General features: G+C 29.9%; 1 protein-coding gene across 1 annotated transcript; it reads right to left on the bottom strand.

Moving 5' to 3' along the window:
- Window positions 1-277: 277 nt before the first annotated feature.
- LOC129918480 (MAPK regulated corepressor interacting protein 2) lies at window positions 278-27,751 on the bottom strand. Its single transcript, XM_055999063.1, has 5 exons — window positions 27,029-27,751; window positions 26,746-26,827; window positions 15,000-15,115; window positions 962-1,030; window positions 278-894 (listed from the first exon to the last, which is right to left on the bottom strand). Exons 1-5 carry the CDS (start codon window positions 27,078-27,080, stop codon window positions 716-718), a joined length of 498 nt encoding a protein of 165 aa, XP_055855038.1. The 5' UTR covers window positions 27,081-27,751; the 3' UTR covers window positions 278-715.

Raw genomic sequence — 27,751 nt, 5'->3', positions numbered from 1 at the left:
ATAATTATTATTATCAAATAATGTTATTTAATTTATTTTCAAACACATCAATCATTTAATTTATTTAAACAAAAAAATTGCATTGACTTTTTGACTCCTCGAAACTATACCTTACAAATAAAAAAACTCAAAGATTTTTGTATATTGTTTTTTTTTTTCTTAATTTTTACCCAATTTAATTTTGGGTAAAATCTTGAACGCCTTCTTTTATATTTTAGTTGGGAATTAAAATCAATAAACCTTACATATTTCGTTCCTTACCAAACATTTTGAAGCCTTATTTTGCGAGCCTAGTTTTTTTTTTTCTTTCTTAATTTTAATTTTGTGTTTCTTTATGTCTGGCTTTAGTTTAAATCTCATAAATTTCATAACAATTTTTAGCATATTTCTGTCTTTTAACCAATTTATTTATTATTTTTTTTCTTGTTTTTCTTTATTTTTTTTATTTAATTTTACTTATACACTAAAACAGAATGTTTTTTATTTAATTTTGCATTTTTTATTCATCGTTTTTATCGTCGTCTTCGGTTTCTTAATCGCTGCGCTTTATTTGTATTTTTTTTTTCATTTTTAATTTCTTTTCTTTGTTATTACAATAATTTTTATTAAAAAAAAAGAGATGAGATGCCGTTAAGGATGATTTACATACATAGATAATATTGCGCTAATTTTTGTTAATGATTATTGTGAGTTTTTTTTTTTCTTAAAAATTGATTCACAGATTTTTTGTGATATTCTGGAACAAACGTCTGCCCCACCATGATTCCAAATCGAATGGCTTGAAATCACTGAGCACTGGACTTGGTGGTTCGACACAGTAAACTGGCGCAGGTGATGAAGGCGCTAGAGGTGACGAAGACGCTGATGACGCCACCGATGACAAGGATGATGGCGCTAATAGAAAAAATTAAAAATATAATTTTAAATAAAATTAAAAACTAAAGAAAAAATAAAATTTTACCAGAATAATTATTTGAATCAGTTGAGTTTGTGTCATAAGGGTTATCTGCCACAATTATGTTATTCCACGCTGCAAATAAAAATTAAACAGAAAACAATGTTATTTTAACTATTTAAATGAAAAATTCATGTATGAATGATTTATTTAGAAAAGGATATATATAATTCGTGGATTTATTTTAATTTTTTTTTTTGGGAAAATGCACTTAACAGAGCACACTTTGAAATTTTTGTGAGAAAGACACAAAATAGAAAAGAAATCCTCTTAGGGTTAGGGAAATCCTTATTCTTTTTTGTTTGTGCCCAAAAAAAAAAACACCAGAAACAGGAGCAGCTGGTTTTCTGTCAAATGTATGCTTTTTAAAAATTAAAAGGGTTTTTATTTTCACATGTTTATATCACATTCTTGTTCCTACTACTTTCATTGGTTTTATATACTTTCTTTTTTTGTTTTTATTCTGGTAACCAGCAGAAATTGAATGAATGAAGGGAATCCTTGGTGAATCCTTATTTAAGTGCTTTACACACTCAAAGTGAAAGATAAGAAGCATTTACTGAGTTACTGAGAGATTCTTACTTAGAAAATAAAGAAAAAAATATATATATACTAGTAAATTAAATCTCAAATGTGGACTAAAAAAAAATAAATATCCACCAAAAACAAATGGATGAGAGTGTGAATGTGGAGAAAAGTCGCACTTTGAAGGACCATACCAATGGCTATCATATCGTTTTTCTGTGGGAAATTGGAAACATATGAGGAGGAAATCAAGTGTGCACAAGGGTAACAAAATTGAACGAAGAAGAAGAAGGGCAAAAGAAAACAAAAAGATTTCGCAATCAAATAACAAACACTGTGAAGATCATAGACACTATTTAGCTGGGTGTTTGGGTGTGAGTCGATTGGATTACCAGAAAATGCAATATTATAGTGATGATGTTTGTCAGGGCTGTCGAATAACAATAAATAATAATAGTAATTAATAAATAGTAGTGTAAAAACAGACACAACTAAATTGGAGGTGTATAACTGAACTGGAAATACGTAGATTTAATAGCTACAAGCTTAAATGAGCGGCAAACCAGTCTTATTTATATGTTTTTTATTAAGTATAAGAAGAAACTAATTTTATGACTCTCGCGGTTTTTGAACTTGCCGAAAAAATGTACCTAAGTATTCTTAGTATACCATTAGATTCTGTCACAGAAATTGTCAACGTAACTGAGGTATTTGGGTAATTTTAACACTGTTATCGTGTTGATTTTACCGGCTCTGTCACTTATAACCGTGACAAAGGTTCACGATGCAGGGGTACGATGCAATGAAAATTGGCGTAATCCTCCTTCCCATCCCCCACAATTTTTCAAGTCGATTTATTTCAAGTTTCAAACTTTATATACACTGTTTAACATTGTTGCTGCTTTTTACAGTTTTTACTACATTTTGGACATAATTTCAATTTCTGTTCGTTGGAGAGTGATGGTGTGTTAGCAAAAAATGTTCAGCTTAAAATTTTAAATATTTCATGTCTAAGGTCCGACTTCTAAAGTAACTAGCAAAAAAAAATATATTCAACAAAATTTCCAGAACTCAATTTTTTGATGTTTCTACTTTGTTCTAGTATCTTTTTTGTTAGCCACTTTAAGGAGTCGGAACTAAAACTATAAGAAACGTTTGAAATTTTAGCTGAATATTTTTTGTCAGCACAATTTCACTTTCTGATTAATACAAATCTATGAATCCTTGATTTTCCACAGCTCAAAAGGAGGTTAAAAAAAATGTTTTAGCTTTTTAATTTAAAACCGAATTAACAGAAAAACATTTCTCTTGCACAAAAGAAGATTCTACACTGCAGTTTATGGTTATGTGTCAAATTTATCAAAGTTAAAGTAATATTCAACTTATTTAACTCTACAATTAGAACGAAAATTGTAACATCACTACGCATTTTTGCATATTTTTGTGAAGAATACAAATTTTTAAAGGTTGTAACTATTGATTTAATATAGCTTTTTACGGCCCTTAGTCTAATCAAAAATTTGACTCACTTGGACTCGTCAGTTGACTTATGGTTAGACACCTTGTCAATACGCAAATTTTGTTTATATTCAGCTCAACTTACATAGATTTTGTAACAAAAACCTAATGTGAACTATATCCAGCAATATTAAGATTTTAATCATTAAAGTCTGGTACGCAGATCGAGCTTAATTTTAGCCGACATAAAATTCCCATACAAGTTATCGATAACACCGGCACACAAAAAAAAAAGTGTCATGTACCAGGAACCAGACCTATCATTCTATATGTTTTTGGGCACGCTGAATTCGAATTTCAAGTCCGTTTGGCCCCATCACCCTCCTGCATTTTGTTTGAATTTGTATGACTTTTTTGGAGTTTTTTGCATTTTTCTCAAAACTGAAGGGTGTTTGGGCAAAACCGACTTCATATTCGAATTCAGCGGGTCCAAAAACATATGGAAAGATTGGTCTGGTTCCTGGTACATGAAATTTTTTTTTGTGTGTGCCGTTGTCAGTCGCGTCAGTCGCTACCAGTGCCAGCACACAAAAAAAAAGTTGCATGTACCAGGACCCAGACCTATCTTTCTATATGTTTTTGGACCCGCTGAATCCGAATTTCAAGTCCGTTTTGCCCGGTCACCCTCCAGTTTTGAGAAAAAATGTAAAAAAGACCCAAAAAAAAATGCAAAAAACTTCCGTTTTTTTAGTTTTTTGCATTTTAATCAAAACTGGAGGGTGACAGGGCCAAACGGACTTAAAATTCGGATTCAGCGGGTCCAAAAACATATAGAAAGATAGGTCTGGGTCCTGGTACATGCAACTTTTTTTTTTGTGTGCTGGCACTGGTAGCGACTGACGCTGTCAGCCCCGGCACACAAAAAAAAAATTATTGCAATTTTTTTAATCAAAATCGTTAGAGACGTTTTTAAGAAAAATTAATTTTCCGTTTTGGAAAGCAACTTTTAATTTTTATTATAAAAATATTTAAATATTCCCTCTAGGTAATCACCCAAAACCCTTAACAACCAAGTTTGAAAAAAAAAAAAATAGCTTCAGTGGTTTTGGCAAAAACTCGAGACAGGCATAGTTGTGAGAAATTTTCCCATTTCATCAAGCATCGAGCAAAAATTTGCCGATTGGTAAAATCGGAGATTTTTCAAATGGTTAGGTACGTCGTCAAGGCAAGGTTTTTAATTTTGTTTGCCCAAACTTAATATCAAAAAAGTTGGGTTCAAAATTGTTATCATATTACTAGGAAAATGGATATGGTTCTTTTTTGAAATAGATGTTTATAATCAAATGTATAAGAAGAAAAAGAAACCCGTTAAAATCATGTTAATTTAAAAAAGGCATTTTTTTTTAAGCAAACTAGTTGACATCCCTGTCTTCTTCTGGCCAAAAATCAAATAATATTATTTCCCTTTACAAAGAAACATGAAAAATCTACAAAAATTCAAGTCGTAAGTGAAAACTTTCTTCTTCCTTTTTTTTTTGTTTTTATCACTTCTCTATCTCTCTCTACTACCATAAGGAGAACTTTTGAAGGAACAACAACTAAAAAAAAAGACTAATATCCTTTTGTTTCCAAATGTATAAGAACAAGCAAAAAAAGCAGAGTTTTCTACACACATCATATGAAAAGATATTTGGGAATTCCAACAGATGTTCACTTATCATCATCTCTCCACTAGTAAAAGGAGTGAAAACATTTAATGCTTTTAAAACTCACACACATACAATCTCTTCATTTTTTTTTTTTCTAGAAACAAAAAAAATATATAAGAACACCAGAGATCCAATATCTCTCTGCTCTCTCACTACTCTAAAAATGATGATGGTGTTGCAAGTGAAAAATTGCATGGAATGAGATATCCCATAGTTAAGTTGATAATGGAAAAGTATTAAAACTGCAATAAAAACATACAGCAGTAGAGTTTTGTGCTCCTAAGAGATTCCACACACTTAACCAGACAGACAGACAGACAGAAAACAAAAACGTTAGTCAATTTATTAAAAACTTTACATCATATATGCGTTGCCATTGAAACAAAACATACGTTAATAAAGCTTAAAAACTTTACAAACACATCCCTGAGAATAAATGTGGAGGATGTGAAAGTGGATTTGACAGATATAAGGGTTGCCACCTTGCGCTTTGCTTCAATTTTGAAAGCGGATTAGTCATCATCACATTTTTAGTGAATCTCTTCCAAGTGAACAAATCTTTATCCCAAGCTCTTCAAGTTTTTTTTTTTGTTTGTCATTTTTTTTGTGAAGTTCATTCCTTGTTACTTTGGTAATTTTTTTTTCTTCTTCTTTGTGACCAGCTCCAAATGAGTTAAGATTTTCGGATTAAAACTCCGCATTTCTTGTGAAGAAAAAAAATAAATGAGATTGAGGGAAAAAAAGATTAAGGAAAGGTACTTTAAGCACTTCCCCAATCAAAGGTTACTAAGATTTTAAATTCTCATTTAGAAAAAGCGTCTGAGAGTTTTTTCTTTATTTTTTTTTTATTTCTTCTTCTTCATCTTGTAGTTTCTTTTAGTAATTTTTTTTTTTTTCTTATTTCTCAGAAAGAAAGGATGGATGGATATGAAATGATTACTTCTTGTGGAAAAGGGAAATATAATTACAATTTTAATAATTTTAATCTTTTTCTTGTGAGTTTTTCTGTTTTTTTTTTTTTTTTTACATCGTGCCCTTAAGACGGTTTTCCTTGGTTTTTTTAAGGACCTTCTTTTCGATGTTCATCGGAGCATAGCAAATATTTTTAATTTATTTGTTCAACGGTATCGTTTGGGAGTTTTTTAATTCTTTTTTTTTTTTCGTTCTTATTTTTCATATACATAGAACAAAGGAGGAATTTTTTATTACTGGTGGATATGTGATCCAGCCAGTAGCCATTTTGAATCACTCACTTGGAAGTCCTTAATAAGAACAAAAGATGGCGAATGTAGTTTTTTTTTTGTTATTTTTTTTTATATGATTTTGTTGACTTGCAGTTAGAGCACACAAATACACATACAAAGTCGCAGGAAGGACCAGATTGTGTAAGGATAGTGTAAGGCTATTGTTTGGTCCATTCATAGACTTAAAGAAAGACTTTTTTTTATTTAACAACAACAGAATGATTCCATGCACATGTATACGCATGAAGAACGAAGAAGTGAAGTCCTTTTGGATGTTCTTTTTTTAGCTTCCTAGTTGCATATATTTTGTGTCTGGTTTTGTTATTCCAAGGACACACAAAGAAAAGATTATGATTATGATGATGTTGATGAAAAGGGACGAGACACATAGGGCAAAACTATAGAGAAAAAGGAAATATAATTTAATGTGGATTTTTTTTCATATCCCCACACATCACTATGAAAAAGTCAGACTTTTGGGTGGTAAATGCAATAGAGGAGTAGGAAGAGGAGGAAAGTATTAGTGCAGCCAGCACCGCTGTTATGATAAACGGTGGAGAATTTTTATGAAATTTCCTTGACCAGTGAGTGGAATTCATAGATGTTTATTTCATTTTTTTTCTTTGTTCTTGTCTCTATGAGAGAAAGTTAATCGAGAAGAGACGAGAATTTAATATGAGTTTAGCTTTAAGCGTTTTTATAAAGATGACGGGATATAGTTTTTAGTAATATCAAAATGTTCATGTATTTTTTAATTTAGTTATGGAATTTTGAGGACGAATTTTTTTTTAGTTTAGACAAACTATTAGATTTTTTAATTTTAAATTTGTTAGAATTTGTTATTTTGTCAATGGGAGTTTACTATAGATTAGAGGTTATTTTGTACCTACTCCAAATAAGGATAGATATTTTACAACCATTTTTTTTTATAATTTAATTTTCACATGTGTTAGTGGGTAAAACTTAACCACTTTGATCCACTTGGGATATTGGTACTTAATGTTTTCGCGATATGTAAAATTTTATCCCCACAACTGTGTAATATAAACACATCAAAAATATCAAAAAAAAAAAGCCAACTTATTTCACCACTTAGTCAGCGAATAAATAAGAAAACTAAAAAAGGTCACTGTGGCGTATGTGTATCTTTTTTATATTAAAATTCAAATTGTTCTCCTTTTAAGTACATATATGTATGAGACAAGTTAATTTTTGTTGATCATTCTTTGAACTTTCAAATGTTGGCCAACCCCAACAAAGTCAAAAGTCTGCTTTTCAAAATTCTGCTTTTTAAAATTCTGTTTTTCAAAATTCTGCTTTTCATAATTCTGTTTTACAAAATTCAGAATTTTGTAAAATTATCTTCTAGCTAAATATCACATTTTTTTGATAATACCTACAATAAATTTAAAAATATTGAGAAATTTTTTTTAATGATAAATATCTTCGAAAAGTAATAATTGAACATTATTTAATTAGTCAAATAAAAATTGATTTTCAAAATATTAAATAAGAAAATCAATATACTTTGCCACACAACATCGTTTCTATAATTATTTTTCAAAGGTATGCAGTTTGAAAATTATTTGTAATGGTTAAACAGCAAGCAGTTAAGAAAATACCAACCTGAAAAAACATTAATGAGTTGTATTTCGGTAAAGTAAACCCATATGATATGAAAATAAAGCAGAGTTCTTTTGTTAAAAAAAATGCTGCCAGAATTTTGAAAAACAGAATTTTGTAAATCCGAATTTTTAAGTCAGAATTTTGACCCGGGATACGTCACTTAATATGGAAAACATTTTTAAAATTAATGTTTATTGAAAATTTAAGACTTTTTATTTAAAAAGTATTTGGTAAATGTTGTTTATGAAAACAAAGTACAAAAATTGTAAAATGCATGCTTCAAACAAGACATTTAATGAATTTGAGCTTCAAAGTCAGTATACAACTTGATTCTTTTTATTAAGATGCATTTTTAGAAAAAAACATTTACAGAATCAAGGTGGTTTTTTTTTAATGTGTTTTTGTAAATTAATTTTTCAAAATTTGATTCAAAAAATAAAAAATGTAGTTTTATTAAATTTTGATTTATATTAAGCCAAATTTTTGGTGGTACAAACGTAACTTGATGTCGAACCTACATAAAAAAATAACGAAAAACTAGTTTGTATAAAATTTAAAGAAATCCACCCACCCGTTTTTAGTGGACCTCGATTAATAAGCATCTTTTTCACCGTAATATCAGTTTTCATTAACATCACGAAAAATGTATTTGAACAAAAGCAAAATTTGGTATAAACTAAAGAGTAGTATATTTAAAAACAAAATGTTTCTAACTCTCTTATTGCCATATACCTAACTATTTTTTTTAAACACAAATATTCCACTTTTTTGACGCTTAAAATAAAAAAAAAAAAAAAACAAAATGAATTTTAACAAAGAAAAAATATTTAAATTTATTTTTATTTTAAGTGGAGCGATTGAATATAATTCAATTTTAAAGTTCAAGTGACCTCAACGCTTTGGAGTTGAGGTCACATGAACTTTAAAATTTAAAATTTATTTTATTTTTGCAGTTTAAAAATTTCATTTTAACATAATACAAAATTTGAAAAAAAGAAAGGTAAGGCTTCAACATACTTTTCTTGAATCCCACAATTTATATCACTAACAGTTCATTAGAAAATTAAAAAAAAAAAAATGTTTTAAAAATTGGTGTTCATAAAATTTTCTTGACCACTGTAGAATGCTACCGAATTATTATTTATTGCGTGAAAAAAAATTCCTTATCAGAATATTTGAACATAATTATGTTATTCTTCAACGATTTATGATTTTATTCGGCTTTTCGTAGAATAGCCGAAAAGAATATTTATTTGTCTTGTTGACATGAATATCTTTTATGTCTAGTGCTTATGTGTCTGCAATGTTAATATTGTCCATTTATAACAAATACATATGTATACCTATCTTTCTACTTCACAAAAAAATCTCAAGAGTTGATATCAAATTTGCCAATAATTACTCTTTAAATGAAAATAAAACACTTCTGAAAGGTCATCCATCATATTGATATTTTATAGTTTACAAAAGTTGCTAATTTATTATTAAATGACAGTTGCAATAAACTATCGTGATTTTAGTTTTTTTTTTTTTTTAACTTTTTGTTCCTTATAAATAAGCAATGTCTATAGGCAAACTTAGACATGTTTGCTCAAAAGTAAATAAAAATGTTTTACCTCTGCACGTTTTTCTACAAAAACATAACATGACATTAAATGTTTTTTTCTATTTTTAGATAAATGTACATTTTGAATTAATTTTCTCAACAATAAAACAGTTTCAACCATGGCATTGTGTTTAAAATGTTTATTTTTAATTTCATTTATTTAATTTTAAATAACATTTCTGTTTTTGAAAAAGTCTCTAAATAAATATTTTTACCGCACGCACATGTTGTTTTTGAGAGTGTTACATCGGAATCCGTGAAATAAAACGTCAAGGCCCCCTTTAAAATACTATACTATTTGTTTTTTTTTTTATGTGTATATAATCGGAGGTCAATCAATTTTATTTGATAAGCCTTTATAGGAAAAAATGTAGCTAAATATGATAAGCGAAATCAAGTAGTGTAAATGAATGAATTCAATTGTTGCTAGTGGAATTTTTTTTATAGAAAATCTATAAAATTAAATATAATTGACTTTAGGAGCTTAACCGACGCGTCGCGACGATGATGTACAGGTTCTTCGTTTTTATGGTTTTTCTTGATAAGCACTTAAATAGTTCAAGATGAAAAGGTTTCAGTTCAAAAACTTGTATAACAATGATTTATTTGACATTTAAAGTACTCCAAAGTTCTTATGAAAATGAAATTATTTAATTTCGTTGCGAAACTTTCAGATTTATTTTCGAAATTTGGAAATAATTTCACAGCTTGCAAACACTCCCACGTTACTAAATGATTTACAACCTTACGTTTTTAACTATTTGAAATTTGTCATAAGTTTCAAACGATACAGGCAAAAATGTGTAGTAATAATTTTTCATAGCAAAAACCGGTGACTGGTTTTTTTAAATCTAAAAATACTTTGATGTACATTTTGCTCATTATCCATTAAATAAAATCAAGGTTATTGGTCATAATGTATCAGTAATTATACAATATTCAGGTATATTTTATGGGGTGCATTTATTATAGCAAAAGTCAATACTTTAGTCGTGTGATGAAATTTTTTTTTTTTTGTTGGAAAAAAGTTCTATACGAGTCATAATTTTTTTATTTTTCTAAAATGATGAAAGTGAATTTGAAATTGTGAAACAAGTCACTCGACTTTGGACTTTTAAATTACGTACACAATGTAGATATCGTTGAGATTTTTGTTCGTGGAAATGAGATAAATAGACATTAATTAGTGGGTGTGTGTTGCTATAGTGGTTTTGAAAGTGGTAGCTTCCCTAAAAAAGCTTAATATGTATATTGTAAAGCGTATTTAAAATTTTAACTTAATTTTAAAATTTATAAATAAAATATATTTAAAACTTCTATTTCTGTAAAATTAATTTTTTTCTCGAAAAAAGACATAAAATGAACCAAAAATCGTTTGTACTTTATGGTTTATTTTTCATTTGGGTCATTTCTTGACCTATTTCCGTTATTACGAATTAAAAAAGTTTTTTTTCGTATTCTCCATTTTCGTCAAAGAATGGCAATGTTACCAAAAAGCAGAAAGGCACCACTGCACAGTGGGTCCCGCCATAGGTCAAAAATAAAAAAAGTAAATGTCAATTTTTTAAAATCCAATGATTAAACAACGTTCTACAATCTCCCATCGAACCAAAACCAAAAAAAAATTTGACGGTTACCCTTTTTTTCATTTCTTAATAGCCATTCAAAGTCGGTATATTAAAAAAAGTACAGTTTTTTAATCGCTGCAGTTATAAGGTGTGAACTTGCGATAGCGGGTGTTAAAAATTGTGAACAGTATTAAATTGTTATGGATATTAAACGAGAAGATTAATACTTTCTAAAAACATAAATTATATTGTTAAATAACATTAAGGCTAATTGTAATGGGGCTCGTTAACGAAGCAATTTTAACCATTTTTATTTAGCTCAATTTTTATTAAATTAGAGATTTAGTTGGTTTGCCTTCGAGTGCCCTCTACAATTTAAGTTTTCAAATGAAGAATACCGTTCTACCTTTCGAAATAATAGCACCGTTTTTTCCCCTTTTCGAGTAATACGAGTTTAAATGACGATACACGGAGAAAAAAAAATTACAACGTAAAACTAAAAAAATTCCTTTTTGGCACTATTATTTTTATAAAAGACTGAACTAGAGGGTAAGGGTAAAGTGCTCGACTGACAGGCAGGTCCATTTCCGGCATTAACCATTTTTTTTTATATTTTCAAAAAAAAAATTTTTTTTACCTTTTTTTATTTTTCTTGAAAATAACCAAAATTTAAAAAAACTGACTTGATGCATTTTTTTGCAATAATAGATCATGTCAAATGATAATACAGGTGTTTCATTAAAAAAAAATGGTCATTATATTTTTGACCGCACTTTGTATGGGAGGTGACCCACTGTGCACTGGCGACATGACAGAAACAACTTTTTTTCGATTTCCTTAAAAAAAAAAATATATTTTAAAGAACAAAAAAAGGGAATCGACTGAAACGCTTTCAATAGAAAACTAAATGGAGATTATGAAGGGGCACGGTAGTGCCCAGCCAAGTTCTCTAGCAACTTTGGCACTACACCCTTATTTACAGGAAACAACTCAGGCCATTTTCGACCCCCTTCTAACTTCCACACCAAAGATGCTAGAAATTTCAAACTCGCTACATTTGTTGAGCTGGTCAAAACCAAACACCTCACAAAATTTCAGCTTCCTACGATGAGTAGTTTCTGAGATATAGGGCTTCAAAAATCGCAAAAACCGTAACTGACTCACTGACTCACTGATTCACTGACTCACTGACAGATCATCAAAATTATGGAGAACTTCCCGATATCGTAGAAACTTGAAATTTTACACAGTGATAGGACTTGTGGTGTATACAAAGGAAAAAATCCAAAATTTGAGATTTTCAATTCAGGGGGCGTGGCATCCGCCCATTTCCGCTGAATTTTCATCAAATATTTTAGAGCACTTCTGATTATTGTAGAATCTTGAAATTTGGTAGAATGGTAGAGCTGGTAGTTTATACAAAGGAAAAAATTTAAAGTTTGAGAATTTCAGCCAGGGGGCGTGGCAACCGCCCATTTCCGCTGATTTTTCATAAAATATTATAGAGCACTTCTGATTATCGTAGAATCTTGAAATTTGGTAGAATGGTAGAGCTGGTAGTTTATAAAAAGGAAAAATTTAAAATTTGAGAATTTCAGCCAGGGGGCGTGGCAACCGCCCATTTCCGCTGAATTTTCATAAAATATTATAGAGCACTTCTGATTATCGTAGAATCTTGAAATTTAGTAGAATGGTAGAGATGGTAGTTTATACAAAGGAAAAAATTTAAAGTTCGAGAATTTCAGCCAGGGGGCGTGGCAACCGCCCACTTTCACTGAATTTTCATCAAATATAGAGATTTTCAATTGTTGAAATTATGCTGGCACAAAAAGTACTGAGATGTAAAAGTGTACCAAGTTCTAAAGTTTGGGTTCAAATTCGTATCAATAAAATCTTGATTGTTTACTTGGCAATTTTTTAAATAACTTTAAAAATCGGTAATAAAAAGAAAAATTGTCAAGAGAACAATCAAAATTTTATTGATACGAATTTGAACCCAAACTTTAGAACTTGGTACACTTTTACATCTCAATACTTTTTGTGCCAGCATAATTTCAACATATAAGAACTTGGCTCTTTTTTAACAGTAATGTTTTTGTTGTGATTTCCTTCAATCGAGGAGATCCCAATACAACAAGGTTGGGAACCCCCGCTAAGATCGAGATAGAATTGCCAGATCAAATGTTTTACAAAATGTTTTATTTCACAATAAGGGATATCCATTGTATCCATTACGTTATTTATAATATATCCTATTATTTTAAATATCACTTCTTATAGTTAGTTAGTAAATTGTTCACTCTTATTGTTCGATAATAAATAAAATAACATTTAAATGTCATAGTGCGCCATTCATGTGTTGAGCTTTCAAAAAGTTATATATTTTGAAAAATCCATTGTCCATAGCTTACAATTGTCAATCTCTAGTCCGCAAATCCATTATAAAATAAATTTTTTAAGGCCAATCAATTATGTCGGTATTGTGATATTCTGTTATTATAGATACTGTCATTAATTTGTGTTATTATTTTCATGCACGAAGGTATAATAACAATAGTTAACCATAATTTCATTAACTAATCATTATTTACAATGCAGTAAATCATATAAATGAAAAGAGCAGATCATTAAAAAATGCTTAAATTAGTGATATCTTTTCAGTGACAGAGATAAGAATGAGGCATTACAAACCTTAACAATGTTTATCTGTCAAAACAATGTTTGTCTGTCAAAACCAAAAGTAGTTTTTCACAAATTTTTTTAATAACGTTTTCATTACTGCGTTGGTTTTAATGCAAAAAATATCTCTAACAATAAACAAAACACAAGATCATTTACATCAGATCATTAAATTCCCAAATCAAAATTAACTACATTGTAGCATGTTGTACCTTTTCTCTTGTTGATTAGCTAACCAATTTATTTTCCAATTGTCATCGCAGTGGCCCCATGACAATTAACTTAGATGTGTTCCCACTCGTGCTGCCACTTGCTGCCTCTGTTTGTTATCAGAATGTGGTTGAAAATAATTTGCATTAAACTAAACTATGACAGCCTAAACAATATAAAAATGACAAAATAACAGTTTCATTTATTATTACGCTTCAACAATTTTTGCTGTTTGTTATTTACAAATGCTTAATAACAATTTTGCCATAAATCGCATATTTATCTACGTAATTGAGTTATAGAACAATTTAGTTTGATTATTTTATAGTATAGAGAATGTTGAACCTTGCATAATGCTGCTGACAACCCATTATAATACAACGCAGCACATGCACATGATGACAATTGCAGCTGTTGTCCCTGTCATTATGCCAAATATTCAACCTCCCTCAAAAGCCCTCCCCACCACATCTTGTCAGTTCAATATCACACGCAATTGCATCCATTAGTGACAGTCAAAGTGGCGGCGGCGGCAGCGACTTCATGCTACTATGCTAAAAGTCCTTTAATGAACTCTTAAATTGAACCGAAGAATCACGTCTCAATTAAAAAACAATCAAACATGAATGCAAAAAAAAATCAGAAAAAATCATCACACAGAAGAAAGCGATAAAACAAAAAACAAAATTATCATCTTCACCCGGTTGTCGTCCTCGTCTGTCACCGTTTCCGTCTCCATCAGTTTGCATAGTCGCCACCACAGATTCTTATCCCCAATTTCTGCTTCTTTTTCTCTATATTCATGACTTCTGTGTTGTTTTGATTGTCAATTCGCTAAAATTGAATTCCACAAACATTCCCCAACAGAGAGTGAAAAGAGTTGAAATATGCGCGTCACTTTGATTCTGTATAACAGACAAAATATAGCTGATGGAAACGAATGCAATCTCGCGCTATCATGTGATCAGCTGGGGGGAAAGCACATTTTTTTAACGTCAACAACTAAAGTGCTAACAGTGCCTGGTGCTAGCATAATACGTAACGGCGAATGAAACAACAACAAAAAAATGACGACAGAGGCGACGACTATTGAAGCCAAAATTCACCCGCCAAGTCAAATTAGATAAAAGCAGAAGAATTTTTTTATTTTGGCGGTTCTTCTTAACAGATGACAGATAAGGTTTTTTGAGGAAATGGTCGGTCTTATGTATGTATAGAGGAATTACATTTTTAATTTAAATTCATTCAATTTGACCTATGGCAAAAAAAATATCAGTATTGTGTAAGTTGTAGTTGCGTTCAATGTTTCTATGTAGATTATTTATCAACTACGACTTTGACATTTGAAGCAAATTTAAATTAAGAGATGTCAAAATTTAATAACCTACAATATTTGATATGACAGATAGCTGTACTTACATTCATTTATGTATTGAATGATTTCTTCGTGTTGCGGGGTGAGAACTTCTTCTTCTGTTGGTTTCATGCTATGCAGGTTGGATTTTTTTGACGTTTGAAACACTGCTTTGGGCACGCTGAAAAAATAAAACAAAAATAGATAAATATTTTAGAAGTTGATACTTGTTTCAATTCAATGGTAAATGTTTCCTAGACCTTTACTTTTTGTATCTGTCAAACTAGTTAAATTTCTACCACATACCTTATCTTTTAAATCTACAATTATAAGTCTTTCCTAGGCCAACACAACACTTGTTAAAAAAGCGATAACAATACACGGTTCTCCAAATCAAAGCTTTTATGCACTATGCAGTTCTGTCAGTGACGTGATCAGTTGTCAAACATCATGTATCTCTATAAAAATGTTGGTTGGCTTCTGAAAGCCATTATAGGAAATTGTCATGCTGTTTAGTTGCGGTGGTAAATGGTAACTTTTGTAAACCACTTAGCAACTTAATATTGATCTGAACTAAATAAGATAAGCGTTTTAGTCACTGTTACAAAAAGTGCTGTTCTCAACATTGTATCTGTCAGTTTCGTCAAAGTACTGACTGCTAATTCTAATTCTGACAGATTCATGGTCCATTTGATTTTGACATTTCTATACAATTTATCGATAACTTTTCAAAATAATTGTAGAAGTGTAGATTTAAGCCTCTCCAAAGCGTTTAGCAGTAAAATTCGATGGAATGTTAGCTTAGTTCTTGAAATTATTCTCTTGTTTAATTTATTGAGAACACCAATTATAGTAAAAATACGTACATTAACCTCCGGTTTTATAAAATACTGCTTTTTCCATAAACTACAAATCTAAAATCTCAAGTTCAGAAGTAAACAACACAAATTGATACAAAATACATAATAAACACATTTAAAAGTTTTCCATTTCTGCACAGATATGTACATAATAAATGTATTTTTCAATAAACATTGATGTCATAACTTAAGTTTTTCTAAAACATTTCCATCAATCATTCATCATCTCAATAACCTCGTCTAATATACACACATAACAGGTCATCATCATCGACTGATAATAATAATTCATCTATGAGTACATTTAAAGAAATAACTTCTCCTTCACATTATTTACACGTTTACACAGTGTTTGTGAAATGTCATGAACTGTCACCTCATAAAATGAGTTGGTTTCGTTTTTTTTTAAATAAAATAAATATCTATTATAGTTTAAGAAAATGTTTTCAGTGTCCTTGGTCTTTGCTTTCTTAGAAAATCTATATTTAGATAATATTTATGGATTTTAAAATACTTTGTATTGCTTTAAATAAACACACAAAAAATGAAAAAATGACAAATCACTTAAAATTATGACAGGCATCCGTTGGTCACAGTATCTAAACTACTAGGTAGAATTTCAATATTTTGTGTTATTTTTAAACACTTATTTCGTAAAACTACCCAGTACTCGTATAAGAGGGATCTATTTTTTTCATACACTCAGAACTCTTAAAGTGTGAAGTGGCGGATTGATGTTCAATGAATTAACAAATCTTTGATATTATGATATAAATGTCAAAAGTTTTAAACAATTTCACTGTAATTATCCCAATTATGTAAATTGTTAAAGGAAAAATTATTCTTAGCTTAGCAGAAAAACTTGATAAATGCTAAGTGTGTGAATCGAACAGATCTTATTTCAACTAATAGCATCAGCCGTCTAAATACAAATTTGTATTCTTTGAGAAATAATTTACAATGTACAAATTTTTTGATGAAAAGTTATCAAAGGAAAATAATTTTATTCGACAGTATCTATAAAAGTGCAGGCAGGAACAATTTTGCGACTTAAATATCAAAGTTTTGTAAATAATTATATTACTTATATTTGTCTTTCGATGAATTCACTTTATTCAATTTCAAGACGAAATTTAAAAGAGGAAATTTTAAAATTTCTATGTGATTTGACAGTTTTCTACTTTTTAATGGGAACTTTAAATATAATTACGGTAACCATCCGTCCCGGTTTACCCGGGACTGTCCCGTATTTCTACAGCTTGTCCCGGGTTTTTATTTAAGAAACCCGGGACGTATAAGTGTCCCGTATTTTGTAATTGGTCTCGTGATTGTCCAGTATTTGGACATTCTCGGATTTTTGTATTCAATATTTTAAATACTTTGTACGGAAAACAAGAAAACAGTGGCTGAAAATTAGAATTTGTCTAATTTTTCGGATAAAGCATTAAGCCTAGTACGCTGCTGAAGCAAAACGAAAATTTTTATAAGTCTCCAAAGTCAAAAAACTTTTGCTGCAAGAAAAATTTCATGGACAAATAAATTGGAGTGACAAACGATTGAAAAATCTCGATATATTCTAACACAGGTATGAATTTCGTTACCTAAGCTGCTTATTGTGCAACGAGAGCAAAATTGTGTGCTAGTTTTGTATGAAAATTTTCGTTTCGCCTCTAGACTAGGCTTAGTTTTTTTTAAATTTTCGTCAATTATTTAGTTCCAGCTTCTGTTTGTCAGGTTGCTACACCAGGTAAAATTAAATTAAAAAAGTTCGGCCAACAAGACTGTTAATAAATTGATAAAAAGTCAATAAAACGCCTTATAGTGTTTAATAATTAAATAGGGTGAATTAGGGCATTATGGCATACCTAAGCACAAACTCAAATAACTTTACTACGGACAATTATTTTTACAATTATAAAAATTCAAGTTTTTTAACAAAAAATAAATTAAATTAAAAATAGTCCAAAAAAACCATATTGCCTTATGTACGGGCAATATGGCGAAACCCATTTACTTCGGAGCCCTTTACCTTTTTTACGTATATTCGCCATTTCTGAAATATAATTGTAAATAACTTCCATAAAATTAACGTTAAATTGAGGTTAATTTGAAATTTAAAAAAATGCAGAGACATTATGTAAGTTACTTTTGAAATTAGTTTTACATAAGGGCATTATGGCGCAGTCGGCTATAATGTAGCGCCATAATGCCCCTATTGCATCTGCGCCATATTGCAAAATATACACATTTACACATATTCATAAAACACCAAAAACCAAACACAATTCTTACTTCATTTAAAATATTACAAGTTATATAACCAAACCAAAACTGTACTCTGCATTCCACTCTTCACAACAAACACGTGCACTGTAAAGTTACCGAGATACACACAAACAAAAACAAAGCGATATTATATTGGAACCCAGAGCCGGTATATTTTTTTGTTTTCTTTTTTGTTTGACACAAAAATAATAGCACTGAATTGTGATTTTCACAAGGCTAGTGTTCAACGAAGACCAAAGTTTCTGCATTGGTTTTATTTAAATGCTAGTATTGGAAGTATGGTAGTTGAGAGGTGCGCCACATTGCCCGGTGCGCCATAATGCCCGAAGTTACCCTAAACATAAATAATTAAACAAGACTATAAATCGTTTTATTGACTTCTTATCAATTTACCAGGTAAAATGTTTTCGAATAAAGAACAACATTATGAAAGAGTAAACAACCCAGATAAGTTTCATTAAAAGTTTTGAAATGTTAAAAGTTGTGTTAAAGATCATACAATTTCAAAATCATTTAAAATAAAATTAAAATGTTAAAAAAAAGCTCTCCCGATTTTGATTCAAAAAATATATTTTTAGATGTTAATGACAGACATTATTATAAAACCATTTTCTTGATTTCTGATTTCGTAAACGACTTAAATTATTGCAACAAAAACGCTCCCATAAAATCGTTTAGGAAATCTTGATATCAAAATAAGGAAAAATTATGAAAACGCATTTAAAAAAATTATTTTTTTTTTTTTGAAAAATCAATATTTTAAAAACGATCCAACGAAATTTTTATCTGTCCCGGGTTTCGCTTCGAAAAATATGGTCACCGTAATTATAATGCAGAGTGGGTTAATTTGCTATAAGGCCCATTCCCCTTTTAAGTATGACGTTAAATTTAATGGAGTGTGAATAAATTGGGCCTTAATGTTTTAAAAAAAATTGTTAAAAAAATTTGTTAGGCGTTTATGGTTCGCAAAGGTCTTATTATATCGTTTCTTAAAAGGGCGTTCAAATGCTTTGTAAAACAGGATAGAAAATAACGTTGTCATGTTAAATTATGAAGAGCAGAGTTCTTAAAGCTTTAATTTAACATGCTGTCAACTACTTTTTTTTTAAATTTTTATTTGATATAGTAATATTGAAATTAATTTAAAGCTTTTGTCTACAATGTAAGTTAAAATATTTAAAAAAAGGTATGAAAAGTTGTGAACATCAACTAAATGTTTTTTTTTTTTTTTTGTATGAACTAATAGTAAAATAAATAATACTTTCAAATACAAAAAATTAGTTGAAAAATTTTTTTTTCATTTTTTTTTCAAAATTTTGACTTTGAAAATTAATTTTTCAAAAACTGTTTCAAAAACCAGCTTTTTTTAAAAACCAAATAAAAGAAGAGGATTTTAAATTTACAAAAAAGTATAACACGTTGTTGTAGGCATAACCGTTGATTTTTAATAATTTTTTTTCCAAATTAAGTCAATTTTTTAGAAAATTGCCCCTCCCGGCTAAACGGAGAGGAATAGACCCCCCCCTCCCATACGATTTTTTTCTTATCTCGACCTAACCTACACGCTCTAGCTTTTTGGCACATTACTCCTGAATCACCCTGTATAATGACTCAAATAATGATTATCGAAGCATATTTTCAACAAAAAAAAAACAATTTGTATTTTGAAAGCTTACATAAAACTTTTGTAAAATTAGCTTGAACTCCTTTTCTTGTTTTCTACGGACAAAAATGAATTGTGATGATTTCTTTGGAACAATTTGAAACAATGGACCACAAATCCGAAAAGAGATTTTTGTGAAAAGCGATAAATTGTTTCTTGTTAGATTAGTTCTCCCCAAACACAGAATACACCCAGAAGACAAACCATTTTCTAGTCTGGACACAACTTTGCAAAAAGTTAAAGCTTTTAGAGCTTTCTGCAAGAAAAAAATCTACAAAAGATACAATGGTTCACATTTATACTAAAAAGCTTTTAACATTGTAACTTTATTACTTCCGTGGTGAATACAAAAGAACTTTTAAAAAGTTTTTATAATAACAGGAATGAAAGGACATATCTTATTCAGGGTTGCCATATCTAATAATTTCCTGTGCCTACGTTTTGTAATTCTCACATCGAAAAAGTGTTCGAGAAACATAGACAAAAAATGGATTTTGTTTCAATTCACAATGTTTTTCGACTACTTTTCTCATATGCGAGAGTTACAGAACGCCAAAAAAAACGACAAAAAAATGCAAATTTAAATTTTTCTTAATTTTGTGTTTAACAAGGGGATTTTGTGATTTAATTTAATTCAAATAGATTTCTGATTGTATATACAATGTATAGGTATAATAAAGGACTATTCTGTTCTATTCAAATATCTTAAGTTTTGTATTATATTCATTTTTATTTTCTTAAACTACCTTTGCATACAAAATAGCTTCTGACGTATTTATTTGTTTATTATACAAAAAGTATCTCGCAACACGACACTGTTGATTTCTGTTAATAAAATTGTTTTGCAAATATAACTCAGTCATTGTTTTAATGGGTCAAACTGATTTAATAAATACATTCATACATATAAACTAATCAGTTTGAAAAATAAAAACAAAAAGACAGACAAGCCCCCCAAAGCGTCATAATATTATGAATAATGCATGTAAACAACCAAAACAAAAAGTATTTGCCTTGACAAAAAAAAAATTGTTTTATTTATTTGAATTGAGAATAAAACAACACGAAATTGACATCAAATTGAATACCAATTTTATTCATTGAATTAAATTCGGAATCCGAACGAATTTATTTTAATCAAATCATACATTATAAGACACATGAAATTGAACAGCGGCAAAAGTGACCGTTGAAATCTGACTCAATAAGATCATGTTCTTGTGAAATTTTGTAATCTTTTCTTGTTGAATATAAAACCAAGTAAAGTAAAAGCAGATAACATTGAAATTATTATTCCTATGATACTCGTATGTAGTTGGAAAGAGGTTGGACTCTTCGGTTTTTTTGAATTAATGATAACAAAAAGTGGAATGATAAGAAAACACGTTAAAAAAGTGTCTAATCACAGGTATCACATCATGTTTTAAATAAACAATTCAAAAAATTTTCGTAAACAATATAGTTGTGAACTATTTATTTTATTTCTGATTATCTGCACTTGACAACTATAGATAAACACGTGGGAATATGAGTTGAATAATCTAAATAAACACAAAATAACAAAATTTATGCATTTTACGGATATTATGCTATCTGGTTTACATAGAAGCAAGTCATAGTTAAAATTCTTTAAAAAACAGCTGATGAAATCAGATAGCAAAAGTTTTGAAGCATAGATCTGTTTTTTGTTTGACATTTTCAATTCTAAAACTATATACAAATCAGATTTAAATCTGTTTGTTTATAAGTTAATTAATGATTTGGATCTCAGCTTAACAAAAATTTGGATCTAAAAAGTTAAGTAATTTGTATAGGTACATATATGACTTGTGTAAAAAGATTTAATATCTCAATGAAATGGCAAATTAAAAGCGAAGTTAGAAATATCATTCCTCAATGTAAAAGTTCAAAAATTTGTTCTTTACAACATTATTTCCTGAGTCTCTAGTAGGGTTTTATTTGTCACAGGGACTTTTGCTACGACGTTTGTTGATCCTTAGAGACAAATAGATAAGCCCAGATGATCACAATACCAATTACAAATTTCGAGTTTCGGAAAGTTTGAATGTCATTTTAGACTTTTTTCAGTGTTCACACTCTCATTTTAAAGTAGCGCTATTTTTACCAAGGACTTTCGCATCGATTTAATTTGTGGAGGAACATTTTGAATTGAAGTTAGTTTCGTTCCAATTTATAATGTTTGTTGACAACTTTATTTTGAGAATCAACAAAAATTATAAACTGTGTTTGGGCCTGGCTACACATACACAGTGTTGTGCCCAATCACGTTCCAATTCACATTTTCTAGGAACAAACGTCAAAATGAGGAAAATCCTCACCCCTCTTGCCTACAAACTGACTGGTAAGGCGATTGAAAAATCACCGTGTAGCCCGGCACTCTGTTTTTTTGTTTCATCAAACTATTTTAAAGTATTGTTTGCAATTTTAAGAAAAAAAGTTTAATACATTTTTTTTGTGCTATCAAGCATTTTGAAACATATAGTACGTTATTGAAAATCAAAAAATTGACATTCTTCTTTGGACTAGCAATGGGCGGTTCAGAAAAGTTCAGGACTAAATATTAAGTCGATTTTCGTAATTAGATAGATCTCTCTGTCTCTGTTTTGTTCGCTGTCAAAAAAATCCTTCAAATCTAGGTAATTTTATTAGAAAGTTGACTGGCAAGTTAGGCAAGAGAAGTCTCCCTATCTAATCTACCCAAATTTCCGTGCAGAAAATGACGTTAACTATATAAAATGGCAGAGCAGAGAAAATAAACAAATACCTAAAAAAGATGTGGGGGACCGAAGATGAAGAGTTCCGGTTGAAACTTTGGGCTGAAAAGGAACCACAGCTCAAAGGCAGCCCAAAAAACGGTCATATTTACATCAAAATGTCTAAAGAATTTGAGGGACGGCCAATTTATTGTTCTCCGGAAGAAATTAAAATGAAACTCCCCATTTTAGCGACCAAATAAATAAAATTATATTTAAATTGTCAGAGTTCATTCTATTTGATCAATTTTGTGAGCTCAAGCTGATTTAAACAACAAAAATTAAATCCCATCGAAAATTTGACATTTGGATGTCAAAACATTTTAAACGTCAAACAAAAACGTTTAAACTTGTGGTGTGAACGCTTTTCAGGTTTTTGAAAATTTTTTGCCATAAACTTCGTTTTTTGGTTTGGTGTAAAAAGTCTAGTCCCTTATATTTTCTGAATCGAAAAATGACTTTTTCATAGCCTTCATTGGCTTTTGAACAATTAGCTTTTACAAATGAAAATACCTATCCAGTTCTTGAAAAACCTTAAAGTCAAAAGCAAAACAATTATTGATCCAGAATTAAAAATCAAAGAACTAAACATTTCGGTTTGATACGGTGGAGAGCAGATGTCAACATGTGAGATTGAATAATCATTTTTATCAAAAATACAAAACTGACTTCCATGAATCAAAACTGGGTTTTATGGTTTTTCTCATAGTTTCTATAGCAAGAACTGAACGAAAGGGACCACACTGCAGGCAGTGTTTTTTGAGCGGCCATTAATAAAATTGGTATCAAATGGAAGAACAATAACTTACGAAAAACTTTTACTATGGACGTTTTGCGGTATTGCGTTAGGAATGAAATATATTGCAATAGTAGTATTGTACATGCATTTTTCAATGTATGAAGGATAAATTAAATAATATTTCCCAAGTAACAATTTTACTTGCATGAGGTCCATTTTCTTCGATTCGGCAAGCTATAGTTTGTATAAGTTTAGTTTAAGGCTTACTTACGCAAATCATCCATTTTGGAAACAAAGGAGGTCTCCTTAAGGCCATCTGGAAGTGTTTAGAAGAAGCCTTGTAAATATAAGTTAAAGAAGACCTTCATAAGACCTGTTTGAACCGTTTTAAAGAAGCCTTCTATTTTCAAGTGACAGAAGGCTTTCATAAGACCTGTTCCAAGAAGTTCTTGTAAGTATGCAATGCTTTCATCTCTCAAGTATGCAATGTTTTTCATCAATAAGTATGCAAAGCTTTTATCCTGCAGATATGCAATGTTTGTAACACTTTAGAAAAAAACATTGCATTTTTATGTGAGGTTTCAATTAGCTCCCTTTTTGCCACTCATCTTTAATATTCGAGTATGGTCTACTGGTAAGGTGCTGGCTTGGTATGCAGAGGTACGTGGGATCGATTCCTGGCGGGGCCATTTGTGAAATAAAAAAAAAATGTGTTCTTTTTCAATTAAAATAAAATTCTTCCCATTTCAGAACGACAGGAAAAGCATTGACATGGCCAAAAAAGAAGAAAAAACAAAATAGAAAAAAATTTAATAAAAAAAAAAAAATCAATAAAATCTTTTTTTTTATTCATAAATTCAACATCTTATATTATTATAACATCCAATGCAAATGATAGTTTCCTTAGCGAAGCTATAGTTTTCCTAAAATGCTTCATTGTTTTGTAAAAAGGCCTGCATAAGGTCGTTTTACGCTGTTCGTCACAAGCTATTAGCTTGTGGATTGCCTGTGGAGGAAGGTCTTGGGGAAATTCGGTAATGTGCGCCAAAATGATTTGCATAAGACTTGTCCTTCTTCTTAAACAAGTCAAAAAATAGGTTGCATTGACCCTTATGAAAGCTAAATTGTTACTTGGGTTGGAACATAAAATATGATGCTCTGTCGTTTTCCCTGAGTCTAAAGAAGACATTAATCTTGAAAATCCGACTAATAGAACTCATATTATAAGATTTTTAAACAAGACAACACCTTCAAGATTTGGTTCGAGTTTTCAAACAATTCAAACTAGCAAAAAATTGAATAACAAAACTCTCAAAATATGCTGAAATTGTTGTTTTAAAATGCTTATAGTTTTGGTTCTACAGGTTGGATATTCAAGATTAAGGTCTTCAGACTCAGGGAAAATGACAGAGTATCATATTTTTCACTTAAAATACACATTAAAGTTATAATATTGAAACAATCTATGTATATAAAGTGTTAAATGCACAAATGCATTTTATCCGTTTTTGAAGAACGTCACAAGGATAAAACTTCTGCACAATATGTACATGTAAGACTTGAAGACTTATTTACATAAAAAAAAATAACAAATTTATTCTTGGCCTCGTAACTTCCACGTTCCATTCTCCCTTCTTGGCCATTCTCCTTTACAACTTATAAAAAAATGATTTTATGTTAAATACTAAAACAGTCTACCGCCTTTTTAATTTGAATTCCATTAATTTGAAATTAAAATTTTAAACCAAACTCGACATAAACATTCCATGCAATGCATTTTGGGTTTTTTGTCTCCAAGTTGTGGGTGTCAATGAAGTTTAATATAAAAAAGATAAATTAAATGAAAAGATTAAAAACACAATTTATTAATTTATTTTATTTTATTAAAAATTATTAAATAATTTTCACAACTTTAATTTATTTTATTTTTAAGGCGACGCGTTTCGGAGTGTCTCACTCCATCATCGGGAAAACGTCACGAGCCCGATGATGGAGTGAGACACTCCGAAACGCGTCGCCTTAAAAATAAAATAAATTAAAGTTGTGAAAATTATTTAATAATTTTTAATAAAATAAAATAAATTAATAAATTGTGTTTTTAATCTTTTCATTTAATTTATCTTTTTTATATTAAACTTCATTCCATGCAACATGCAAGTTCCGTATTGATTTCACAGTAAAAAAAAAAAAACATTTTGGCTTCCCTAAAATAACTTCAAAAGGTGAAAGTAATTGTTAAAAGGTCAGTTCACACTTCCTCTTTTAAACATATTTAAAACAATTTGAGTTCATAATACCTTACCTACCCAGGTACAACAAAAAGAAAAGAGCAAATTTGCCATAATCCACCATAGAGGTAAGAAGTTATTGTTGGTGTAATAAGTATGCACCTATCTTGCTCTCTTTTGCACCTGAAATTGCGAGTTTTATGCATGTGTCAGAACTTGTTAGTTCAGAACCAATTCAGATCCATTTCCTTAATTGAATTTTATCTAATTTTCATAATTGCCTTTAGGTATTTCATTTTACCAATTAACGATAGTGCAATCGTGCATCTTTCAAATAAATTCACCTCAACATGACAGTTATAGCAGTACGATACGATTGCTTTAAAATAACGTGTTACGCACACATATCGAACTCAACATGACAGTAACATAACAGCCACATGACTTCCTGCAAATGGTATCTCACACACCCATTTTTTGTTACTATCAATAAATCAAATAAACTATCGTTTATATTATTTACCTGTCATAAATAAATACCCCGTTTCTATGCTATCTCAAATTACTAAATTCAGTTGCTTGTCATGAAAAGTCATCGGTACACTCAAAAGTCTCAACTAAACAACAAGTTGAACTAGTTTTTTTTTTTTATGTCTTCTGGTCTTCTTTTTCTATTCATCTTATCAATTAACACCAAAACCTTCCTCCTACTATCTATCTATCACATGTGTGTTGTTTTTAATTTATCTTAGCTAAGCTAGCTACTTTGCATCTTTTGTATTCGATAACAATTAAAATGTATCTTTTTTTACATACAATCAAGGACTATCCTTATTATAAAAAAAAGTGCTTCCGAATAGAAAGAAGCCCCACATCTCGATCTCACTTGACTTTTTTTGATTAATCAATCGAGAAAGTGGATTTGCTTGCTACTGCCTTCATAACAAATAAAAATTTTATATCTTCTTTACGAACAATAAAGAGCAAAGAAAGCAACAAAAAAAAAAGGAATCACGAGATACTTTTTGGCATCGCTCACATAACACGAACAAGATGAAGGAAAAAAGAAAAGATAGATGAATCTTTTTTTTGTTGTATTCATTTTGCTGTGTAATTTGTGTCTCTGTTAGGTATTTCAGATTATTACGAAATAACCCGCTAAACTAACCTCAAAAAACAACCCCCAATCAAAACTAACTACCATAGAAACAACAACAAAAAAGATACATCAAAAATCTGTGTTTTTCAAAAAAATACTTACTAGGCTTCAGGACTTTGAAGATCTGAGGTCTTTTTACCACTTTCTTTAATAGTTTCAAATTTTTCATAATTTTGCGCCAAACCTATAAAATAGAAAAAAACATATAAACGATTCAAGAAAACCCCATCACAATCAATTTGGTTAGAAAAAAAAAAAAAAAGATATATAACCGCATTGCATTTCGGCATTTTCCACTATGACATAACAAGTTCACCACCCTCTACCACAATCCACCCCATACAAATGGGGTAATGGTGGGGGGCAACAAAAAAAAGAGACTCACCTCGTCGTGTTTTTGCAACAATTTTACTTGGGCCCTTTGACACTGTATACATTTTTCTTAATAAATTTTTACTTTATTTTCACTTAATTCACAGTAAAAAAGATTTTTACGGTGTTTTTGCTAAAAAAAACTATTAAATACGGAAGTTAAAATTGTAGTAGATCTTTTTTTTTTATTAAATAACCCCACAACACCACAGCCGAGTAAAGTAACGATTTTTTTTTATTGCTTTTTACCACACCAAAATTATTTTCGTGGAAAATTGGTGCAATGACATTTGATAAGAGAAAAAAATGAGAGGGAGGGAGAAAATCTTTTTGGTTTTTCCTAAAAAAATCTAACTTGCAAATGAGAGAGGAAAAATGCTTTTCTTGTTTTTTTAGTTATTTTTTCTTGAGTTTTCAACCGAAAAATCGAATTCCGGAATGAACTTATAAACGAAAAGTATCTTCTGTAATGAACCAGCTACGACGGCGACGAACAGTTCACAAACGACGACGAATGAATGAAGAAAGATGAAAAACTTCATGGATTCGAGAATATACCTAGCTACTTTCGAATTAGTTTGTTATGTTGACATTTGGTGTGGTGTGGGGGGAATTTTCGTTTTGGGGGGAGCGAATATGATTAGAATATAGATAGTACACGAGGTTATTCAGAGATATAGAGAAAATTGAAAAAAAAAATATGAGAAGAAAGTGAAAAGAGAGTGATTGAATAAGA

This window comes from Episyrphus balteatus, chromosome 4 (genome assembly GCF_945859705.1).
Source record: "Episyrphus balteatus chromosome 4, idEpiBalt1.1, whole genome shotgun sequence".
NCBI lineage: Eukaryota > Metazoa > Arthropoda > Insecta > Diptera > Syrphidae > Episyrphus > Episyrphus balteatus.
The sequence above is the reverse complement of the archived record's forward strand: the minus strand, read 5'-3'. Positions and strand labels throughout refer to the sequence as shown.